Genomic DNA, 21,162 nt, shown 5'->3' with positions numbered 1-21,162 from the left:
CAAACACATGGTCTGAAACATCATGAACTAATGAATTATTAAACTGGAAACACATCAGGTCCACACGGTTTCTGCTGATGGCTCCCAGACTACGACTCGTGTGCTCTCGTTATTGTTAGCACGCCTCAATGAGCGCCCCAGCTCCGATGAAAAGGTTTCCTCAAACACGTGCACCGTCTGCATTTTCTTCCTTTGTGGTTGCCACAGTGACCACACAGTTTCCAGGAGTGTTGCATGAGGACGGGAACACGCCAGTGATTGACATTGGCTTTAATGTGTTGAAACATGAGGCGGAAACACATTTGCCTGGCTTTGTTTCACTCTACCTGACACAACGTGTATGGAATTAGAATTTCAAACAACACTTTTTAAGAAGCAAATGTGAAGGTGCATTATGTAATAAATCTAAAGCAACTGGCCATAAAATCCTCCTAATATGTCACAGAGACTCAGGAATAATGTTCATATAACATATTAAACTCACCAATAACAACAGTACAGCCAAAATATTTGCATTAAAATGTTTTTTTTGCAGACTGCAAATCATGTTTTGGCATGTGGTGCCACCTACTACCAATCTACCAATCATTGCAGTAAGTAACCTCGGGTTGCCATTTACGTCAGAAAACGAAACCTAAAAGTATTTTGAATTTGAATTTGAATGTAGTAACTGTTTTTGGCCACATTCTTACATATGGCACCTTTAAATCATTCAAAAATATTGTATTTTATTGTATGAAAAATACACTTGTTCTTTGCACTGCGGTTTTTTTGTTTGCAATTCTGACCATGGGCGAGCCTTAGGAAGCTGCCTGTTATTTCGGAGTTTTAGGGCGACAGCTCAATGGACTGGAAGTAGCCACAGGCTTGGAGTCGCTGTCCGTCTAGAACTAGTTCCCCAATTTTTCCCCGTCAACATCCGAAAAAATAACACTTTAGATTAGGGAACACATATTGACCATTAACTAGGTGCTTACTAACATATATAAGTAGCATACTAGCCCTTTATTAGTAATCATTAAGCATGTATTAACACCTTATTCTACACAACCTTATTCTACCTCTATTACGACACAAATTAAGATTTTTCCTACATAAGATGTTAATATGTGCTTAATATTTACTAATAAAGGGCTAGTATGCTACTTGTATGCATGTTAGTAAGCACCTAGTTAATGGTCAATATGTGTTCCCTAATCTAAAGTGTTACCAATAATTGTAATTATCTAACGTTTGTTAGATTATAAGCATAGATAACTACACAATTATAAGGATTAGACGAGTGAGGGAGCTCAAAGAACCAGTGTATTTTCAAACAAAAAAATATAATATTGAATATTAAATCAATATTTTATTTGCTTCTTAAAAAAGAGTTGTTGTAATTCCATAAAAGTGCACCATGGAGCATTGATACATAGGGTCTTTTCAGGAAGTACAGTATAGACATGTTTTGATGCCCTGGGTGATAAAAGCTGCAGCTTCTCTGCATAAAGCAACCCTTTCACATTCACCTCCACTATCCTTCACACAGGACACCCAGCAGCTTTTTGTTTAAAATAGAGGAGAACGGTGAATTGATGTTTTTTTTTGAGGAGTTTGTAAAATAGCTTTACCGGAAGTTTCCTTGAGGCCAAACACACAATGCATTAACTGACAGCTGCTGAGTTGCTCTGCCTATCAAAGATCTCCATGGACTATTTAGCTGTCAGCTCCTTTCCCTGCACCTCCCAGCCCTCTCTGTTTTAAAACAAATTTGAGCAGAACAGGTGCTGACTGACAGCACAAACTCCCATCCCGTCTCCCTCTGTGCCCACAACACTCAAGCCTTTCATTTCCACGGACCGCGTAATGATAAAATTACATTACAATAAAAAATATTAAATCAAAAGCACGTCGAAAGTTTAATTGCCTATAATCAAAAATAAACACCCAGGGAGGCAGTTTCCTGGCTTCTCTACTTTGACATCCCCAACATGTTAAAACAGCACATTTTGAGGGAGATTGTAGAGTCTGAGCACATTTGCAACTTTGGCCTCTATTTGCTCAGTACAAGGGCATTACAAGAGGCTTGGGTGATGCATGCACTGCATTTCACTGCAGCACACAGCCAAGATTTTATTCAAATGTCTCAGTTAAGGAAATAGAGAGCTGAGGACTAAGGTTAGAAAAATCTAAGCAAATATTTCCATGCAATGAGACTGAGCCACAGTAGTCTGTGCGTCTGTGTGCCTTGGTGACTGTACATTAAAATGCACTTTGCATTAACATTGACAACCAACATGGATACTGATGACTTTATAGAGGAATGGAGCATTGATTAAAAATGATTGACTCAGATGAAAAGCATTTCTAAATTCCACTGAAAGCACGGCACTCAAACTACAGATAGGCTTATTGATATCATGTCCGACTTTACCAGCTCGATGTGGTAAACAACTTCAGCTGTTCAGAAAGAAAAGGGCCACTAAACCTGACGAATGTATTCCAACCACAGGCAAGGGCACTGCTTTTGTGTAACTGACAAACAGAAAATTACTTTAGAGATGGCGACGCGCGAGGCTGATGTCGGATATATTTTGGTGGGAGGACAAAGGCTGTGTGTGTGGGAGACTGGAGCGTCAACGTTGTTGTTTGACAAATGGTAATCATTTTTTTCCCCCAGACTTTTGTTCCACTAATTGCAGTTAATTTTGAAATTCATTATTCCTGCATGTCAAGACCAACTTCAAGGGAGGGGACCCTGTGCACTAAAATGTTCTAAATAAGAATACAACCTGCACACATTCAGAGACACTGAAAGGTGCTGCCTTTGTATGAGGCTGTCTCTGAGATCAATCAACACAGCTGGCTGGAGCATAATTCCTTCTGCCTCCCATTTTTGTCTCACCGCTCCAAACAAACTTGCAGTTGTCTCGAAGCCAGACAAACACCGGCCTTCAATTAAATCCACTTCAACTCCCCTCTCACTCTGAGGTGTGTTGCTTTGCTTTGAGAAAGGTCTGCCTCCACACACACACACGCTCTCACACACTCACACACCAGGCTGACCTGCCTGCAAAGCCTAATAGAACACGTTGACAGATGTGTCATGGGAATAATTCACCTTGCCATCTGTTTTTTGGTGCTTTGTGGCCGTATCCTTCTGCCTCCGTCCTGCAATCAAGGACAGGATGAAATACAAGTCCCATTATGGGGTTGCAGCTAATAATGCATTATCAATTAGTCCCCTTGGCTACTGATCGATGCTTAGCAGGTGGTACAAGGCCATTCTGTTCATTTAGGACTATATTGTCCTCTTCCCCACTGATTCTCTTATTTCCTTCTGCTCATTACATCCTGGCTGGCAGACCTATCAGGTTTTGCTTAAATTGCAGCACGACCGTTCTTCAGTATTCCATTAAAGATCATGTTTAATCACTGCTGTGCGGCTCAAAGGTCATTAGGGAGACTGTCCTGAGTTAAACTTGGATTTTGACAACAAAATGATGATAAACTCGCGTCTGACTTTGCACTTTACTGAACGTTAGTCATTAATGATAGAAGATCTTCTCTAAGTCTTACACAAAGGTGTACGCCTACGTCTGTGTCGCTGGAGAAACAGAGATGGGAGAATAAAGCATAACACAGGGACAGCGAGAGGGAGAGTTGCTGTGAGATTGGGTGCTATAATACCACGGATAAGTATTGCGGTATTAAAAACAAAGGTTATAGATCGTTTCAGCTGAGCCGAGCTTATCTCGCCCTTAGATCAGAAATTAAACATGTCGCCCCATTGCAATCCAGGATTTAGTCCATCCGAAAATACATATTTTATACAAATGAATATGCATGGGTCTGCAGATGTAGGGGTTTGCCAAGCGCTGCCATTATACATTATTAGTTCCATTCAGAAAGTAGAGGAAGGTTTAAAGAGATTACTGACTATGTCATAGGAGGTATTTAGGTTTCAAAGGATTGACAGAGCACAGGAGCTGGCACTGATAACCCAGAGGGAAAAGGGGAAGAGGTGATTTACAAATATAGCAGTCTGAGGAGTTAAGAAGGTGGAATATTAAAGAGTTTATGAATATAGTGCATGTGATTCCATTGTAAACTCTACAAAAAAAAGCCCACATGTAGCCTTATTTTCTCCATAGTTTCGTTTTTTCCATTGAAGTCCTGTCAGCATCCGGTTCAATCAGCAAACAAATATATACCCACTCCCCATCTCCATAAAGCAGTTGGCAGATGTTTATTATATTAGTGATGTGAAATGCATGTTTTTTCCACCTGAGAGGCTTTGCTGAACCGGTGACAATGCGACGCGTGCATCAAAATAGTTTCCATCAGAGCTGCCAGATGAAATGCAAACAAAATCAAATCAGTCGTGCCCACACAATAGTCGGTTGCTCAAATGCCAATCTCCCCTCTGCTCATCATGTGTCTGATGAGAAATCAGAGTGTGCGAGGATCTCCTAATCTATGCAAACACGGCGTCAGGATTGATTTGCTCGGAGGGGATATGTCTTTATTAGGACTCACCAGACATCTCCGTTTCTCCCGTCCTATAAAGGATGACCTGAGAAAGACCGAGCCGGTATGGGCTTTAGATGTGGTTGCAGCCATAACAATTGAGATAAGTTACTGAGGGACTGGTAATGAGAACCGATAGACTCAAGGATGGATCGATATTGGACAGCGATACCAGGAGAGGAAGGACAAATTGTGACATCTCTTTCTTTCTCCAGGTTCAAAGGAGCTTTTGAGACAAGTGGCTCCTTCCATCTTTTTCTCTCTCTCTGTAGGAAAGTGTTCAGAAAACACAAAGGTGTGAGCATCAGTCTGCTCAGGTGCTATACACACACTCAGCTGGAGCAGCTCTGTTGTTTTTCTTGCACAGAATCAACTTCAATAAACAGGCCAAATGTTGTTCTCTGCTGCTTATGTTCTGAAAAGCGAGCGGTCTGACGAGAGCATGTCTGAACATCAGGCCTGGGTCAGTTATTAACTCTAACCCTGTCCAGTTACTTTGACATTTCCAAAATGTTCACATGGATGGAGTTGGTTGAATACTGCATCAGCTTTACAGGACCAAACCAATTTATCAGTGAAACCGCCACGTTTCTGATTTAATTTCAACTTGGCTTTTCAGCATGAAGGTGAAAGGACTATTGATTACAGCTTCTGCTCGCTTCGACCAGTCTGTTTTCCCAATAAATATCCTTATGAAAACATGCACAGAAGTCATCGGCAATCCATTTCCTTCAACTTCTTAAAACAAAGATGAACAAAAGGAAGATGAAATGCTGCTTCAGGTTATCAGACATACAAATACAAACCAAGTTAGGCATTAATTTCAGTTTATATTGCACACAAACAAACCCCAGTGCACTGTTATTGCATTGTAATCATTACTAATATAATAATATGGTGGAAACTACTGTTCATCATTTTTATAATTTGACAATGGTGTTAGCATGTTGTAAAAATACATCCATATTTTCTATTTAACATAACAAATGTGTGTTAAGCAGTTTTAAATGTATCAGCTTTTTTTTTTTATTTTTTTTTTTTAAACAAATAATTTGAGACAGCTATAAATGTAATGAATGATCACAACCATAAGAGATAATTATTTGCTATTATCATTGCCAACATAGTTTTATGGAATTTAAGCAATTTATGTCAATAACTTATATCTTAAGTCTGATTAGGTTATTTGTTTGGTAATTTATTTCAATATGTTTTTAGACATCTTTTAATTGGTTTAGGGATCCATTTAAATGAACTATTTTGCAACGACTATTAGAAAAGTTATTAAAGATTTCATAATCGGACTGTTGTGATCATGTCAGCTACATATTATTTCTTCTTCTTACCATGGCCATGAAAAAAGGCCATTCACACATTTCTAATGAGGCTTTTCGAAAACATAAATAAATAAACCTTAACCCCAATTTGAAGAGGTATGTTTTAATTGCTTAGTTGCTTTTAGTTAACATGTGACTTTATGGGCTGAGAAAACCGTAAAACATCAGGGTTTGTAAAACCTTTTCATCAGCAATTAAGACAAGGTCAGAAACCATTTGCCAAATCTTGCACAATGTTTGCATTTCTAGACCGATAATAAGTATTATAATACGTTGATGAACACAATGTCTTCCTCTTTATGTCTGATGAAAACTATGAGTTATTTTATTGTTGAACCATTAAAGTGTGAAAGAAGAAGCCAAGTCATTTACATAACTATGAAATAAAGATATCTTATGAGAATACGAATCAATCTCAACACACTAACTGTTGAAATTGAGGCTGACATCTCGGAAGCTTTTAAACCATGACAGCGCATATAGTACTTACATTTATGTCTTAGTTGTTAAGGGTGAAAAAAAAAGAAGCATGGATTTTGCTGAGGGCAAATCATGAGAAGACACGACCGCTTAGTCAGGCAGAAAATCTATCAAACTTTGTCTTCGAGAATAGGGCTACCACGAGAAGGTGATTTTTCACTTTTACACTAGTTATAAATTGTCAATCAATTTTTTGTCAGCTTGGATATGTGTCCTTAGTCCTTATTCCTCGCTCCTCAAGGCAGCATGTTGGTGTCAGGAAGCTATGGAGTGACACAAGTCCCGGTTGCTTGGCAACAGGTACAAGTATAGAGTCCAGTGTGACTGTGACGACCAGGGTGAGAGGAACATACAAGCCTGTGCTGCACACACTGACACACACATACACACACACACACACACACACACACACACACACACACACACACACACACACACACACACACACACACACACACACACACACACACACACACACAGCTAAACCGCAGTTTGTGTGCGCCTCACATGTTTCGTGCAGAAAGGGGGATTAGAGGGAGCCATCAGTAAACTCCTCCGGGCAGCGCTGACATTAAACAGCACAGGTGTTTGAGAGATCGATGTGGGTACCTTGGAGCGGCCATACTTCTGGACAAACGTGTGTCCTTCATAAATGCACAGCCCCACATACGACACATTCGTCATCAAACACAACGGCACAACAGTGTGTTTTGTGTGACGCGAGGAGCTGCAAGGAGGCCGTGGAACATCACAGCATCTGAAAACACGAAGCCCCTCGCTGCTGCAGAGGTTCTAGCGCATGACCGATTTGTTCCACAGACAAATAAATGCTGACTATAATGGCTCATAACCACATGACAAATTGTCCATCACCATTTAATGTTGGAAGAGCAAAGCTGCATTGGTAATGTAATTTTCCCATAAACTGTGCACATTGTTTTCTTGACAAATCCAGCAAACTCAAATTCACATTTATCTTATCAAAGTAAAGGCGTCAATAACACGGTAAAACCAATTTGAGAGCTAAAATAAACACACCATGTTCACTGAGAAACACATTACTGATACCGTGTTTCCACGACATGGTCCCAGCACGGCTCAGCTCTACACGGTTTGGTTGGTTTTCCATTACAACATAGAACCTTCCTCAATGTGGGCGGGGTCATTACAGCAGCTGCGTGAAACAGACTTCGTTTAATACGCGACGCACACAAACTGGTGATTAGTGACTTGTAAAGCAGTTGTTTTCCATGTACTGAATCATCAGAATCAGTTAATTAAAATAATTTGTTCAGTACCTCCTGCATGACCGGAGCACAGACTCCGTCTGACACAGTCACTGAATACAGTGACAGGATTTGTGATGCGGCTCGCCGGTCACGATCACAGGCTTTCAGCAGTGCTGTCGCTAAATAAAACAGACTCCTCAGTTAAATGATGAGATTTTAGACATAACCGTGCTAAATGTTGGAGATTAACGCACGTTTTCAGAATTGTTAAAGGGGTCATATTATACCCTATTTCTCCACGTAAACCAAGTTCCCTTGTGTCCTAATGAACATGTCTGTGACATGCTTTGGTCAAAATACCATAAGGATGAAGCACCACAGCAGTTCAATCACCCTGCCAAAACAGCCCTGTTCAGAACGCTCTGTTTAGTAGTATCTCTTTAGGTTCACCTTAAAAAAAGTAAAACAAAACTTATGGGATAGGAAATGACACAGAGGCTACTGGGAGCTAACAGCAGTTAGCATTTGGAAAAGTGATAATTTGCAGGCTCTAGCAGGCACATTGCCGTCATATATAACATGTATCCACTTGACAGATAAATTCTCTGAGGCTGGAAGTTTGTGTAGAACTCTGTGCTGCACTGTGGAGCCAAGAATAGAACTTTTCGCAGACTTCCGGTTTTCGGATACCGTTGCCCTCGCCAGCAATTTTGTGTGTTTAACGGACAAAGCGGAGCTACCCGATACAACAATTCCAGGAATTTAGCGCATTGTGATGTTTTATCTCCTGTATTTAGACTGAGGAGGACCACAAAAACATGAGTGAGACATCTTTTTTTAAAACTTTGCCCACTGATAGGGCCTCCAGAGTCTCAAATATAAGGATTTAAATGATTCAAACGTTGATATTGTATAATATGCCCCCTTTAAGCCATTTCTTGAGTGGCCGGCAGTCTGACGACATCACGCACAGCATCGGTTCAGCTCGTTTGGAACCTCGCCAGAGCAGGTCCTAAAGAAAGTGCCAGGTTCTAACGCCAATGGAAAAGCAAGGGTAGAGTCGTGCTAGTGGAAACATGCCATTAAAGAATACAGGTTAACAGGTAAGTGGAACACATGTTTATAACACACTTAGTTATCTGGCGCTCACACATTTTGGAAGCACATGTTTTACAGGTTTTAAGTGTATAACAAAAAGTGTTGTGGCAGACTTTAAAACAAGTGTCTATTGGTGTCAACAGACTTCTATGAACTAGTTTCTGTTCGAATGTTTTTTTTTCCCTAAGAGTACAAATCACTGTGTGTTTTCCTAAATATAACCATATATATATCCAAGCACATGTGTACATGTAAATAAAGCTGATTAGAAAACTGGATACCTACACACATCGCAGAGAAACTGTTGTTCTCTGTGACAAACCCACCTGGGGAAAACATTTCTCTAATCTCCTGCCCCAGTTACAGAAACCACGTTTTTTTGTTTTGTTTACATGGTATTCAATAAAAAGCAGCTTCATGGAGAATATAACCCTGTTACTTTAGTATACTTTGCTAACAGAAAAATAAAAATCACAATAATTTATTAATGTCAGTAGTTGCTAGCAGATCTTTAACATTTTCAGGAGCCAACGTCCATTTCATCCATCAAAGTCCAGCTGATATTGGTACCATTTTTTATTTTGCATCCCTCCCTTCATTTATCAGTAAGTGGAACACGTATTTAAACACAGGGGGGGAAGACTGATTGTATTTTATCAGTGAATTTTCTGATCGTTTCCAAAACTTCATATGCTCCCTTGTGACTTTGCTTTCTATTCACAAAGCAAGAAAGAAAATTAACTTTTTATGCTCTTACTGATGTCATTCACTGACTGCATCATCCAAATCTGTGTCCGACATGAATGCATGCGAGTGACGGCGGGCTTGGGACTTAACGTGATGTTGACAAGATGCATTATTATAAGGGTTGCAAAATTCAAAGTTGTTCAGAGTTTTCAAAGTTGGAAACTTTCCATGGGAATTGATGGGAATTTATGGGAAATTATTGCGATTAATTGGAATTAACTGGACATTTTCAAAGTTGAATGTGGGGAACATAAATATTATTGGTAAAAAAAAAATGTATTGTAGCCTAATCTTGGCTAAAACGATCAGATTAGATATGAATACAGTTGAGTATAATATGCTATTCCTATTCAAAGGGACGCAGCACTAACATTGTGCATTCCTGCATCACATGCACAATGCTTTCCAGAATTCTGAACTACTAAAGCTACTTTTCTGAGCCCACGACACATATAAAAAACTATTGAAGGCACACATTTGCTGAGAAAATAGTTCTGTCAACATTCATGTTTTGTTGTTTCGTGAAAGAATGAAGCTTTCCTAAAGTTCTATGTACAAATAAATCTGTGTCATGTTTAATGTTTTGTATCCTTTTGCAACTTTTGTCTACTTATGAAAAAAAAAGTTGGTATATGACTCAGTTTCGTTCATTTATGCAAAATTCCCAGTTAATTCCCATAAATTCCCATTAATTTCCATAATACCCATGGAAAGTTTCCAATCTGGAATATTTCGAAATTCCCAAACTAAAGTTTCCATGAAAAGTTTCTGGAAATTTACTGGGAATTTTCCACTCCTTTGCAACCCTAATTATTATTCAGTTCTTCTTCCATTTGCAGTAAATATGCTCCAAGAACAGAGACACAAACTCGACTGTGGAAACAGTTCCACGTTAGTCTCTTCTCATCTCGACAATACAGGGAATCATCGGCTCCTGTATCATCGCGCCTCAGAGTCACTTACATGGCAGATAACGTAATACAAACCATTTTTACCATAAAACTATAACAAAGAGCCTTAACAGGAGAGGACAAGTCAACATGCACTCTAAATAACGCCTCAGCATGGGAGATTATTTGTTTTCACAGCTGTAAACTTCACTAAAAATCCTCGCCTACTTCAGTCTCAGTGAGAATCAGCACGTAGGTACCCTGCATGACATTTAAAACATTTTTGTCTATATTTGCTGAGCTGCATGTTGGTGTAAAAAACCCTGGAGATGAGATTTAAATGTGAGCTCTTGATCTAAAAACAAAGAGGCAATGTGCAAATCAATTAACACATTCATATTTAAATTGTCGTTCCTGTTTTTCTGTGCTGCTGCTGCTGCTGCTGCTGCTGCTGCTGGGTGTGTCTGTTTTCCAGTGTTCAATTCTTTATTTGTTGTGTTGTTTTTAAATACATCTTTGTTATGTACAGTTACCAATCTAAAAAGAGCATGTGTGTGTGTGTGTGTGTGTGTGTTGGGGGGGCACACATCCCTATCCTCCCCTCTCGAAAAACCTGTCATTCTCACATAATCAGTTGTCAGGCTGTGAATGGGTGGCTTGAATTTGCAGATTGCTGCTGAATCACACCACATCGGTGTCATACATGTTTATGACACTGATGGCGGAGGCGGGGGACTGCAGCATAACAGAGACAAAAACAAACAGGTCTCCAAGGTGATTGAAAGATTTCTGAGACTGAAACCAATGCGCTAATTATGAGACAGGCACGCTAAATAGGCTGGAGGATGAGCCAAGAGCCTGATGGAGCACAGCAATCACTGGGAAATCACAAACCTTAGTTTCAGGATGCAAACACTTTACATAATACATCGATGCTGTCGTGCCATGTCTCACATCTGCAGCAAACATCCAACAAAAATCTGGCAAAAATCTGGCTCTGAAGAAAAAAACCAGAAGGAGCCAAGCTTATTTTCATGGAAAACAGAAAGTGGGCTTTGTGTACCTGTGGCTGGGTCAATGGTGCGCTCGATCAAATGGTCGTCCTGGTGCACCCACTCGCCGATGCACTTGAAGTAGATCTGCGTGGCTGGAGTGGAGCGGCAGGTCAGCGTCACCGGCTTGTTCTTCACAATGTACTCGTCCTCCGGCTCCACCAGGAAGTGAGGTAATAGATCTGAGAAGGCGGCGGGGAGTGTTGCTGTGGCCGTGTGCTCAGAACCTTGAGAGAATGAGAGAGATTATGGTTAAAGTTGTTGAAAAAGAAAAAAAAAAACTGTTGAAACTGATGACTGAGTGATCAAATATCTTACATAGAAACTGCATCCATGGTGAATAGAAACTCACACTGTATATGCAAATACAAGAAAACAGAGATGGACAAAGAGAGGGGGAAAAAAAATAAGACAGCTGTATAAGGTGGACTGATGGAAATGATGGAGCACGGCCTTGTGTGCGCTTCACTGGGTTGTTCCAACAATAGAGTCCATGTCTTTACTCTAGCTCTTCATCACAGCCTTTTAACATCACCGATGACGTACTGGTGGCCATAAATCCCATCTCAGCAACTATGGGCCACTTCACGGCGTGCTGAATGTCTCTTCAGCCAGGACTCTAACTCAGCCCACATCCAGATAGAAAGAAAGAGAGGCAGGGAGAGTAGAGATGACTGACAACTAGAGAGCCAGTTAAACTGAAATCCCATTTAAATCCAGGAGATTTGGATTTTAGTCCTTCATAATCTTACATGATGCATAGTAGATGTGAAGAAGGAACGAGAGAAGACACCTATTCAGTGTGCACAGAAAGAGGAAGCTGCTATCTGGTGAGACAATTGTACTATTTACAGAAAATGTGTCCCCTCTTTTAAATTGTTCAACACAAATGCCGCATGACACAATGGAGCCTACAGCGCTCGCCGACGTCCTCTGTGGCCACACTCTTTCCTCTCTCTAAACATATTAGCCTTGTGTGAGAGATAAGACGGAGTAGCAACAGCGAAATAACCTCTTTACACCAGTGGCACTCAGGAGAGACTAGTAAATCCCAAAATAAAACCCCTTTAAAAAGGAGTGTAATATTAATTTACTGCCCCGAATCCAATATGGCTGACAGACCAGGCATTAACAACCTTCTCCATCACTCCCTGTGCAGCAGAAGAGGATGGGAGTCCACATCTCTCGTAATGAAACGGCAACACTCATGGCTGACCTTTCTCTCCTCACTTCCTCTCCTCCATCACCCAGCTTTCCTTCATCCTTGCAGCTGGCTGATGTCCAGGTCAGGGATAACATTACGTTGTGTCATAAACACCAGTCTTTGGATAAAGACACAATCTGTCAGTTCCACCCACACTACACATTATATTAATATCACTCTTTCTTATGCATTTTTTTTTCCTTTTTTTTTACCCGTGCACTGGGTGTTGCTAATTCATCAGGATGAGACACAGTGAAGCAAGCGACTGCTGCCACCGCCACGTGCCGCTGAACCCCATTAATGTTTTGTGTACATGTTTAACTCTTAATGAAAACTAAATGTTCTGTGTCCAATGAAGGACATACATCACTCGCTGACACTTTGCCTTTTTCCCCTCATTTTCCAAGCACACTTTATTATTACAACACATTTGCTGAGAAGAAAATGTCATTAATATGGCAGCTCTCTCTTCTCAGGACGACGTAGCTGCCAGATATTATTTACTATGTATGTGAGAGAGCATTCCTCATCTCGTGGTGTCAAGGAAAAAAAAGGCCACAGTTCATCATCAATAGTGAGTATAATTACTTTAACAAAGAGCCAAAACTTGGCTAATAAACAGTGTGGGACCAGCAGGTCAGGTTATTTGAAAATGTGTTGCTCCTAATGATGGTGGATTCTTCTAATTGGCCAGCTTCCAGCTCTATGACCACAGCTATTAGCTGGCCGGGCTGACCCTCTGTAATCCCCGCAGACCGACGACGACAGCTCAGTAAAACAGTAGGCGAGACTCACCTCACACCTGCCAGGTTAATCATCTCGTAGAGAACGGATGATGGCGAAACTGAGAGCGAAACCGAAGCCACCTGAGACACCTGACGCGTGGTGAGAGCGGTCGCGATGAACTTCTGATGTTGTTAAATCACCACCGGCTCCTCATTTGCGGGAGGTCACTTTTAACGCGATCCCTAAACTTTTTGATGGTGTTTCCGATCCGTGTTTGTGTGTGTGTGCGTGTGTGTGTGTGTACATGCGTGTGTCAGAAAGGGATCAGGTTGGTCTTCCATTTTAGTATGCACTTTAGGTTAATGAGGTTAAACACGTAATTTCTTTACAGAAATAAATTGTCGTTTTTTATGGCTAGGGCATTCCAGTCACGTATTGCTTTATATCAAACCCATAATGGAGGGCTGATGCGTAGTAAATTGGCTCAGATTATTGTCACGACACAATGTACTTCAAAGTCAACTTGCGCGAGCGCACGCACGCACACACACACACACACACACAAACAGGGAGTATCAGCTACTTAACAGACTTCTTGCGGGTCAATGCACAAATCAAATAGACATACAGCAGCTCTATATGGGCACTGCATTATAATCCACTGAATGTGAGCGGCTGAAGCTGCCATTAATTGTTAAAACGCACCCGAGCCCATTGCCAGATCATTTTGTGCGCACACAAACAACAAACACTGAACGCTAAATGTCTCCCTGGTTGACGATTCAGCCAATGAACATGATTTAATTGATTTAATAAGATGTGTTGCTGGGGTCCAATAACATTACATTACCACCTGGCTAATTGCATTTCCATAAAAAGAATCATTCTGATTCTTACTTTAGAAAAAAAAAAAAAAAAAAAAATCAGGTTATGACCTTATATTTGTCTGCAGTTGCTATTCTCTCAAGAGACAATTCCACTGACCTAAAAGGCACACACACACACACACACACACACACACGGGTGCACCAGCTGTCAGTGTGCTGAGCCATGATGTCCAGGGCAGACTCTGTGCCGCACACAGACCCCCCCCACCCCCCCATGTCTCATCTGTCCAGCTGACTACATCAACTCCCAGGTCAGGGTCTTGAGTGCATGCACCAGGGGAGCAGAGGATGTAGAGGTTATGATTCAAACAAACACATTAAAAAAAAATACGAAAGAAAACATCAAAAAGTTTCCTGTAACCACTGTAACTATATTTGTCCTCCCCACTGTCACTTTAATATTTCATACAAACCTTTTCTTTAATGTCACTTAACATATCACTCTCAAGGATATTTGATTACTCACAAATCTCAGGTCTAACATTTGAAACTGAATTCCTCAGGATTCCTCACCTCTCCTCCACTGGTGTCTGCTATGCTGTCGACTCCTGTTATCACCATTTCTAAAGTAAGCATTTATTTTTTTAAATTTCACTCATTATCTTCCCGGAGAACAGAACTGCTGAATGCACCATGGTAGAAGAATGTCAGTAGGGATAACAAAAATTAGCCGTAGAGAAAGTAACCCTCTTTTGTGTTTCTCCCTCATGGCACTAACACGTCGTCTGCCCTTTGGAGCCAATTACATTTTCTTTTCTTTCTTTTTTTTTCAACAACGTCATGTCCCTGAAGAAAAGCATCATTGAGCAATCACTGGGCATAATTTATATCACAGTGATGAACAGCAGCCATAACAAGTGTTTTATGACACCATCAGTGCATTACAATGTCCTCTGAAATTAATTCAATTAAAATTACTATCCAGAATATTAAACCATTTCATGTTTAGCAGCCATTAACAACAAAGCCCAGATCATATTTGTCACAAGCGCTTTATTGGTTGATGTTTTTCCTTCAGAGTGCTCAGGTTTGCTCAAGTGCTTCGCCGGATGCTTTCATACATCGCCGAGTGTCTTTATATAGCTATCGCTGGAAAAACAATGTATGCACTTGAGGATTCTGGGAACAGGAGCATCGCTGGTGTAGAGAGAGAGAGAGGGGGATATTTTCAATAAGCTGCAGACAATATTAAATAGGGAAAGAAGCAGAAATGGGAGCGTAAAGGTAGAGCCGTCCACCATCATTTATAATCCCGAGCACAACTGATTGATGTGTTTGTCCATCGCTGACAGATATTTACTGCTCCACATGTCTGGGATTCAAAATACAATTTTCAATGAGGAAGCCATGCTTCAGCGAGCACTTCTTAAACCAATCACACACACACACAGGTTCACGCAGCTATCCTTTTAAGGACTCGCACTGACTGGCATTCATCTGGAAAGTCTCATCTGAACTATAACCACTTAATGCCTCAACCTAACCACAATTCAAATCTTAGCCCTACACTTAAATTCCTTTAGACCAGGTTTTGGTCTTCATGAAGACTTCTGGTCCTGACAAGGTCAGTGTTTAAAATGTCCCAAAGAGGTAACAAACACGTAAACACAAACGTGATATTGTTTGCGTGACACCAACTCTATAACCAATCAGAATGCATGACATAAAAAAAAAGGTATTCACTTAAGCCGTGACAGCAGTGACTCTTTACAAACAAACTGGACCGACCTCAAATCCTTTAAACTGTCTGACAGGAATCTTCAATTACCAAAGTGTTTAGTGGTGAACTTGAAGCTCCTGAACCAGGCAAGCAATTATAGAGGTACCAATTTATCAGTTACATTTTTGGCATGTTTTAATAATCAGGTGTAAGGCTGCAATGATTCATCAATTAGAAAATTAACTGTCAACTATTTTGTTAATCAATGAATCTGTTTGAGTGTTATTTTTAAAGGGGACGTATTATGCAAAATCACATTTTTAATCATTTAAATCCTTATATATATTTGGGACTCTGGAGGCCCTATCACTCATGTTTTTGTGGTCCTCCTCAGGCTAAGTACAGGAGATGAAACACGCGATGTTGACTTCCGCGCTCATCGGGACGTCACAATGCGCTAAATTCCTGGATTTGTTGTCTTGCAGAGCTCCCCCTTGTCCCTAAAACACGCAAGAGTGCTAGCAAGGGCAATAGTATCTGAAAACCGGAAGTTCGTGAAAAGTTCTATTCTTGGCTCCACAGTGCAGCACAGAGTCCTACACAAACTTCCAGCCTCAGAGGATGTATCTGTCCAGTGGATACATGTTATATATGACGGCAATCTGCCTGCTAGAGCCTGCAAATGATCACTTTTCCAAGTGCTAACTGCTGTTAGCTCCCAGTAGCCTCTGTGGCTGATGTCATTTCCTGTCCCTTAAGATTATTTTAACCAAAGCATGTCACAGACATGTTCATTAGGACACCAGGGAACTAGTTTAACTTGGAGAAATAGGGTATAATATGACAATATTCTGATAATATTCTCTGAATTTTCAGCTTCTTTTAAGAATATATAATATATTTAAAAATATATTATATACCAGATATGTTCTGGTTTCTTTCCTCTACACAACAAATAAATACTTTCACTGAATAGTTTTGGTTTGTGAATAGAACAAGACATTTGAGAGCATCATTATAATCGAGGTTTGGGGAAAAACTGTTGAATATTTTTGGACATTTTATAGACCATCTAAAGTATGTTTTAGTTTCTTAAATGTGAGTATTTTCTGGTTTCTTTGCTCCATATAACATGAGGAACCGTTTAAACTGAATCATTTTGGTTTGTGGACAAAACAAGACACTTGAGAACATCATCATATCCCGGTTAGTAAACAACAACTTCTACTGACGAAACACGCACTTGATTCGTTAGTTACAGCCCTAATTTGGTTAACTGATGCACTAAATGTGACTTGAAATTCAATTCACTAATAATCTCAGCTTCATGCTGTTTATTTGTCTCCATTGATGGGCAAAAACCTGCTCTTGTCCCGCAGTTGGACAGGCTGTCTCCAATTAACTGGTCTTTAGTCGGTTGTCCCTAAAGACAACCTATAATGCAGATACACACATGTACACAAACAGAGAATAAAAACCTGCATACATTTGCAAAATACAAACCACACGTAAGCAAAAAAAGCTTTGCTTTTCAAGCAGCTTTGTCTTTCTTTCAATCGATGACAAATGTAGAATAATGTATGCGAGCAAAACGACACGCTAAAACAAAAATGTTCAAGCACCAGCGTCGTCAGATCCCACGCGATATCCCTGGCCATTAATGTTGGCCCGGAAAGTAATCAATCACTGGCTCTGAAAATGCATGTGCATAGAAAAAAGGCTCTCATGCGTTAAATAAATGTGCGGCGGACACCATAGTAACCTAAACTTCATCATGTCACGTTTCTATCAGCGGGGGGGAGGAGACAGAGAGGCTTAAAACAAAGCACAGAAGAAGAGAAGGGGACAGAGGAGGCTGAGAGTGAATATGGAAATCATTCTCATACATGACACATGTGATGTTATTACAACCCTTTTTTCCATTTAAATTAATTGGACATTGGCTGCTAAGCATGTACACTGATGCAGAGCTGTGTGCATATTTTAATCCCGGATTCTAATAACATGCTGTCTATAGTGTTCCTTGACGAGCGTATTTCCACAATAATTGTGCCACCGAGGCTTGGGTCACATTGTCAACTGTGAAAATGGCCATTAAAAGCTGTCGACATGAATCATGTCTTCTCACACAGGCAGCACTTTGGATGATTAAATGCTTTAAAAAAATAAAATAAAAAAAATATGTCATTTAACATTTTGTCAACAAAAGTGAAAAAAAACATGGAGGTGTCAGTCGTATAAACATGGTGCAGAGCACAGTCTTACACCTTTGAATAGGAGCTTAGAATCAGCTTATTCTGGTTTGATGGTTTTTACGTAGTTATTTTTTTGCCTGTCATCTCGGCAACATCCTGGAACGGGGAGGTGGCGGAGGTCTTTATGTCTTATACCTTCACTGCCAACACCGACGCTTCCCGAAAAACCTTTGCTTCACCTCACCTATCAACGCGCAGCGCCTTTAAGAAGGAGCGGTTGCCTTGAAACCTATGCAAGCATTTAAAGTTCCCGTCACGGCAAAATAGTTGTCATTTAAAAGCTGTGGGTAAGTTGAGGGAGTGTGTGTGTGTGTGTCTGTGTGAACAAACAATACATAAAAAGCGATGTCTAGTTAAATCGACAGCCTGGGAGACAAATATTGTGTACATTAAGATAATTGTGAGACAAATGAAGCTTCGTTACATAGTCCAATTCTTACAAACAAATTATTTTTTGACAGGAATTGTGATTTGGATGGTCATTTTTTTACATCATGAGTCTCATTTTCTTTCAAAAAAAACATATTTAAAATGATTACTGTGCAATATATGTGCAGATCTGTGAGAAACAAAGATGTTTTCTGAAGTCTGTAGAATAAGATGTGCGTAGATCAAGACAATAATTCATCTAAAAATTATATTTTAAAACACATTTTGGCTTTCACAAATACTGCGCATTTGAATTTGAACATTGCAGTATAGGCTGTGTTGTGTTTTTCGATAAATCTCCAAATCATTGTTCAGCCCTAGAACAGATTCTCCTCCCAAGTCATCATTATTTAATTTGTCCCCCAGATGTTGGAGGTGTGTCCAATGGCAATCCAGTTTCTTGGCTGAATCAGCCTCTAAAAGAAAATCACTTTTGTCGATCAGCAGTTTAATATATTCTGCATCCTGCACTGGATAACATGGGTGTTTTACTCAACATACAAGGCTTTAACTGTGGCATGAGAGGGCTAAGCCAAAAAACAAACATAAAAAAATAAAATAAAAACTTTTGGCCATAGCCGTATATTAGTGTTTAAGAGATGGAGAGCAGGGTTTAAACTGAAAATACATAATTCAAACCTGGAGGGTGGCAAATATCAAGTTGCATTAAGTGTTAGAGGAGTGCTCCTCTCTGAGTGTGAGACTAACCATCAGTCAGAAAGTTGAATAACATCAACGTTCGCATTTAAAGCTCAGCTATTTCTTTTTTGTACCCCCGGTGTTTAAGGTTACTTAAACGGAGTAAAAAAACATCAGCTGGGTCCACAAAAATCTCACACAAGAACTGCAAAGATCCCTCAGCAGAAGTTTTTAAGAATTCATCTCAGGAGGTTACAGACTATTTTGAGAAATACATAAAACACGAGGGGGGGGGGGGGGGGGGGGGCACTGCCCTGCAAAGTCTGCCCTGACACAAGAAACACTTGATAGATTTAGCTCAATTTAGAGGAAGATTGAAAATGCTTTACTGTTACAAATCTGAGGATGGAAAGGCCTCATACTTTTCAAAGCTGCGCCTGTTTGGAGTTTCAGCGTGTGATGTTTTTAAAACACAACACACACACAATCCTCAAAAGGAAGTGAAAGACACCCTGAGCCGTCAGGAGGAGCAGGCGCAGTCACCGTCTTTGCCATTCGAGGCATGCACATGCTCGCGGATTTGCTGTCCCCGTGCGCTTAGCCGGAAACAAGGTTATTCAGAAGCAAGTTGATTAGAGCTTGGCACAGACATGGGAAGAAAGAAACACAGAAGAAGAAGAAGAAGAAGAAGAAGAAGAATAAGAAGAAGAAGAAGAAGAAGAAGAAGAAGCGGGAAAGGAGGCACTCTTGAATCTTTGAAATGGATGTTAGGAAATAATAGGAGGAAGGAGGACGGAAAAGACAAGAGACAATTCAGATTACCAAGTTAATCCTTTAATTACCGGATATGCCTCCAGCTAAAGTGAGAGCTTTCACACACTGCATTTTACAACTGCGGAGCAATTCAAAGTGCAGAGAAGTGTGAGGCAGACTGCCGTCATGATCAGAAGCCTTAAACCTTCAATAATGGAATGCCATGTGCTGCTATGTTGTTTACGATGCCGGGAAACCTGAACAAAACACTTAAAAATAGAAATTTTGACCTGAAATGTAACTTGCTCCACATCCAATCTCTCATATTACAAACAATGTTATTTTAGAGTAAAGTAAGTTCCTCCCAAGCTCGCAGCACATGCCCTCAAAGAAAATACATCACCAGTTTCTAGTCCATCCAAGAAAACAGGTCCAATTTGGCTGAATGACAAACCAGCACAGGGAAACAATATAACTCCTGCTGTCAACAGAAGCTTCTTCAACTTATTCAGTCTGTTCCAAAGGCTTCTGACATAAACCATTGTAAATGTGAGGCCCCCTGCGACACTTGTCAACCATGTCACCCTGCCGAGTCCTTTCTCTTTGTCCTCCTCCTCCTCCTCATTCCATAATTTAGCCTCTTCCCCAGTGAAGACCGCGGTAGATAGAAACGGGGGATGACTCGTGCCATTTAATTAGTGTGACAGAGCACGGAGGCTTCTCACAGCATCAGACAGCGAATTAGAACACAACATGAAGATAAGGCCCGAGACAAAGCATCACCTGTTAAACTCTACTGTACAATGCTGCCTCCAATTTTCCAATTTAACAACCCGCCAGCACTTACAGCAGTGATGGCACATCACGCCACTGGGCTCACTCACAGTGCAGATGGGGGGAAAATGCATGCTTGAGATCAAAAGGGAAATGATTAAATCTCATTATCATCATTTTTATTAACCACCACTGGCAGGAGAATGCGATCGGTGTCGATATATAAAAGAATAGATATTTATACTTGTTAACTGCCAGGTGTAAATGCACATTATGAAGCGAGTGTGGTAGGTTTTTCTGCAATTAGCTCCCAGGAAGATGTTAATACACAGACCTACTCTTAAAGGTGCCATATGTAAGCATGTGGCCAAAAACGGTTACTACATTCAAATTCAAAATACAGAGGTCTTTTAGGTTTTGTTTTCTGACGTAACTGGCAACCCGTGGTTGCTCGGCAGCTGAGACTCTACTGACTGCTATGATTGGTAGA

At 40.4% G+C, this 21,162-nt stretch overlaps 1 protein-coding gene across 1 annotated transcript in view; it reads right to left on the bottom strand.

The window, feature by feature from the left end:
* Nucleotides 1-21,162, bottom strand: part of unc5a (unc-5 netrin receptor A) — a gene marked incomplete at both ends in the record, with an annotated part of 148,815 nt that overhangs the window by 57,261 nt on the left and 70,392 nt on the right. The window contains one exon of the mRNA XM_083890936.1: nt 11,357-11,572. Within this exon, the coding sequence (XP_083747062.1) occupies nt 11,357-11,572 (216 nt within the window). The remainder of the gene's footprint in view (nt 1-11,356; nt 11,573-21,162) is intronic.

Source organism: Microchirus variegatus, assembly GCF_963457635.1.
Source record: "Microchirus variegatus genome assembly, chromosome: 6".
Classification (NCBI taxonomy): domain Eukaryota; kingdom Metazoa; phylum Chordata; class Actinopteri; order Pleuronectiformes; family Soleidae; genus Microchirus; species Microchirus variegatus.
The sequence above is the reverse complement of the archived record's forward strand: the minus strand, read 5'-3'. Positions and strand labels throughout refer to the sequence as shown.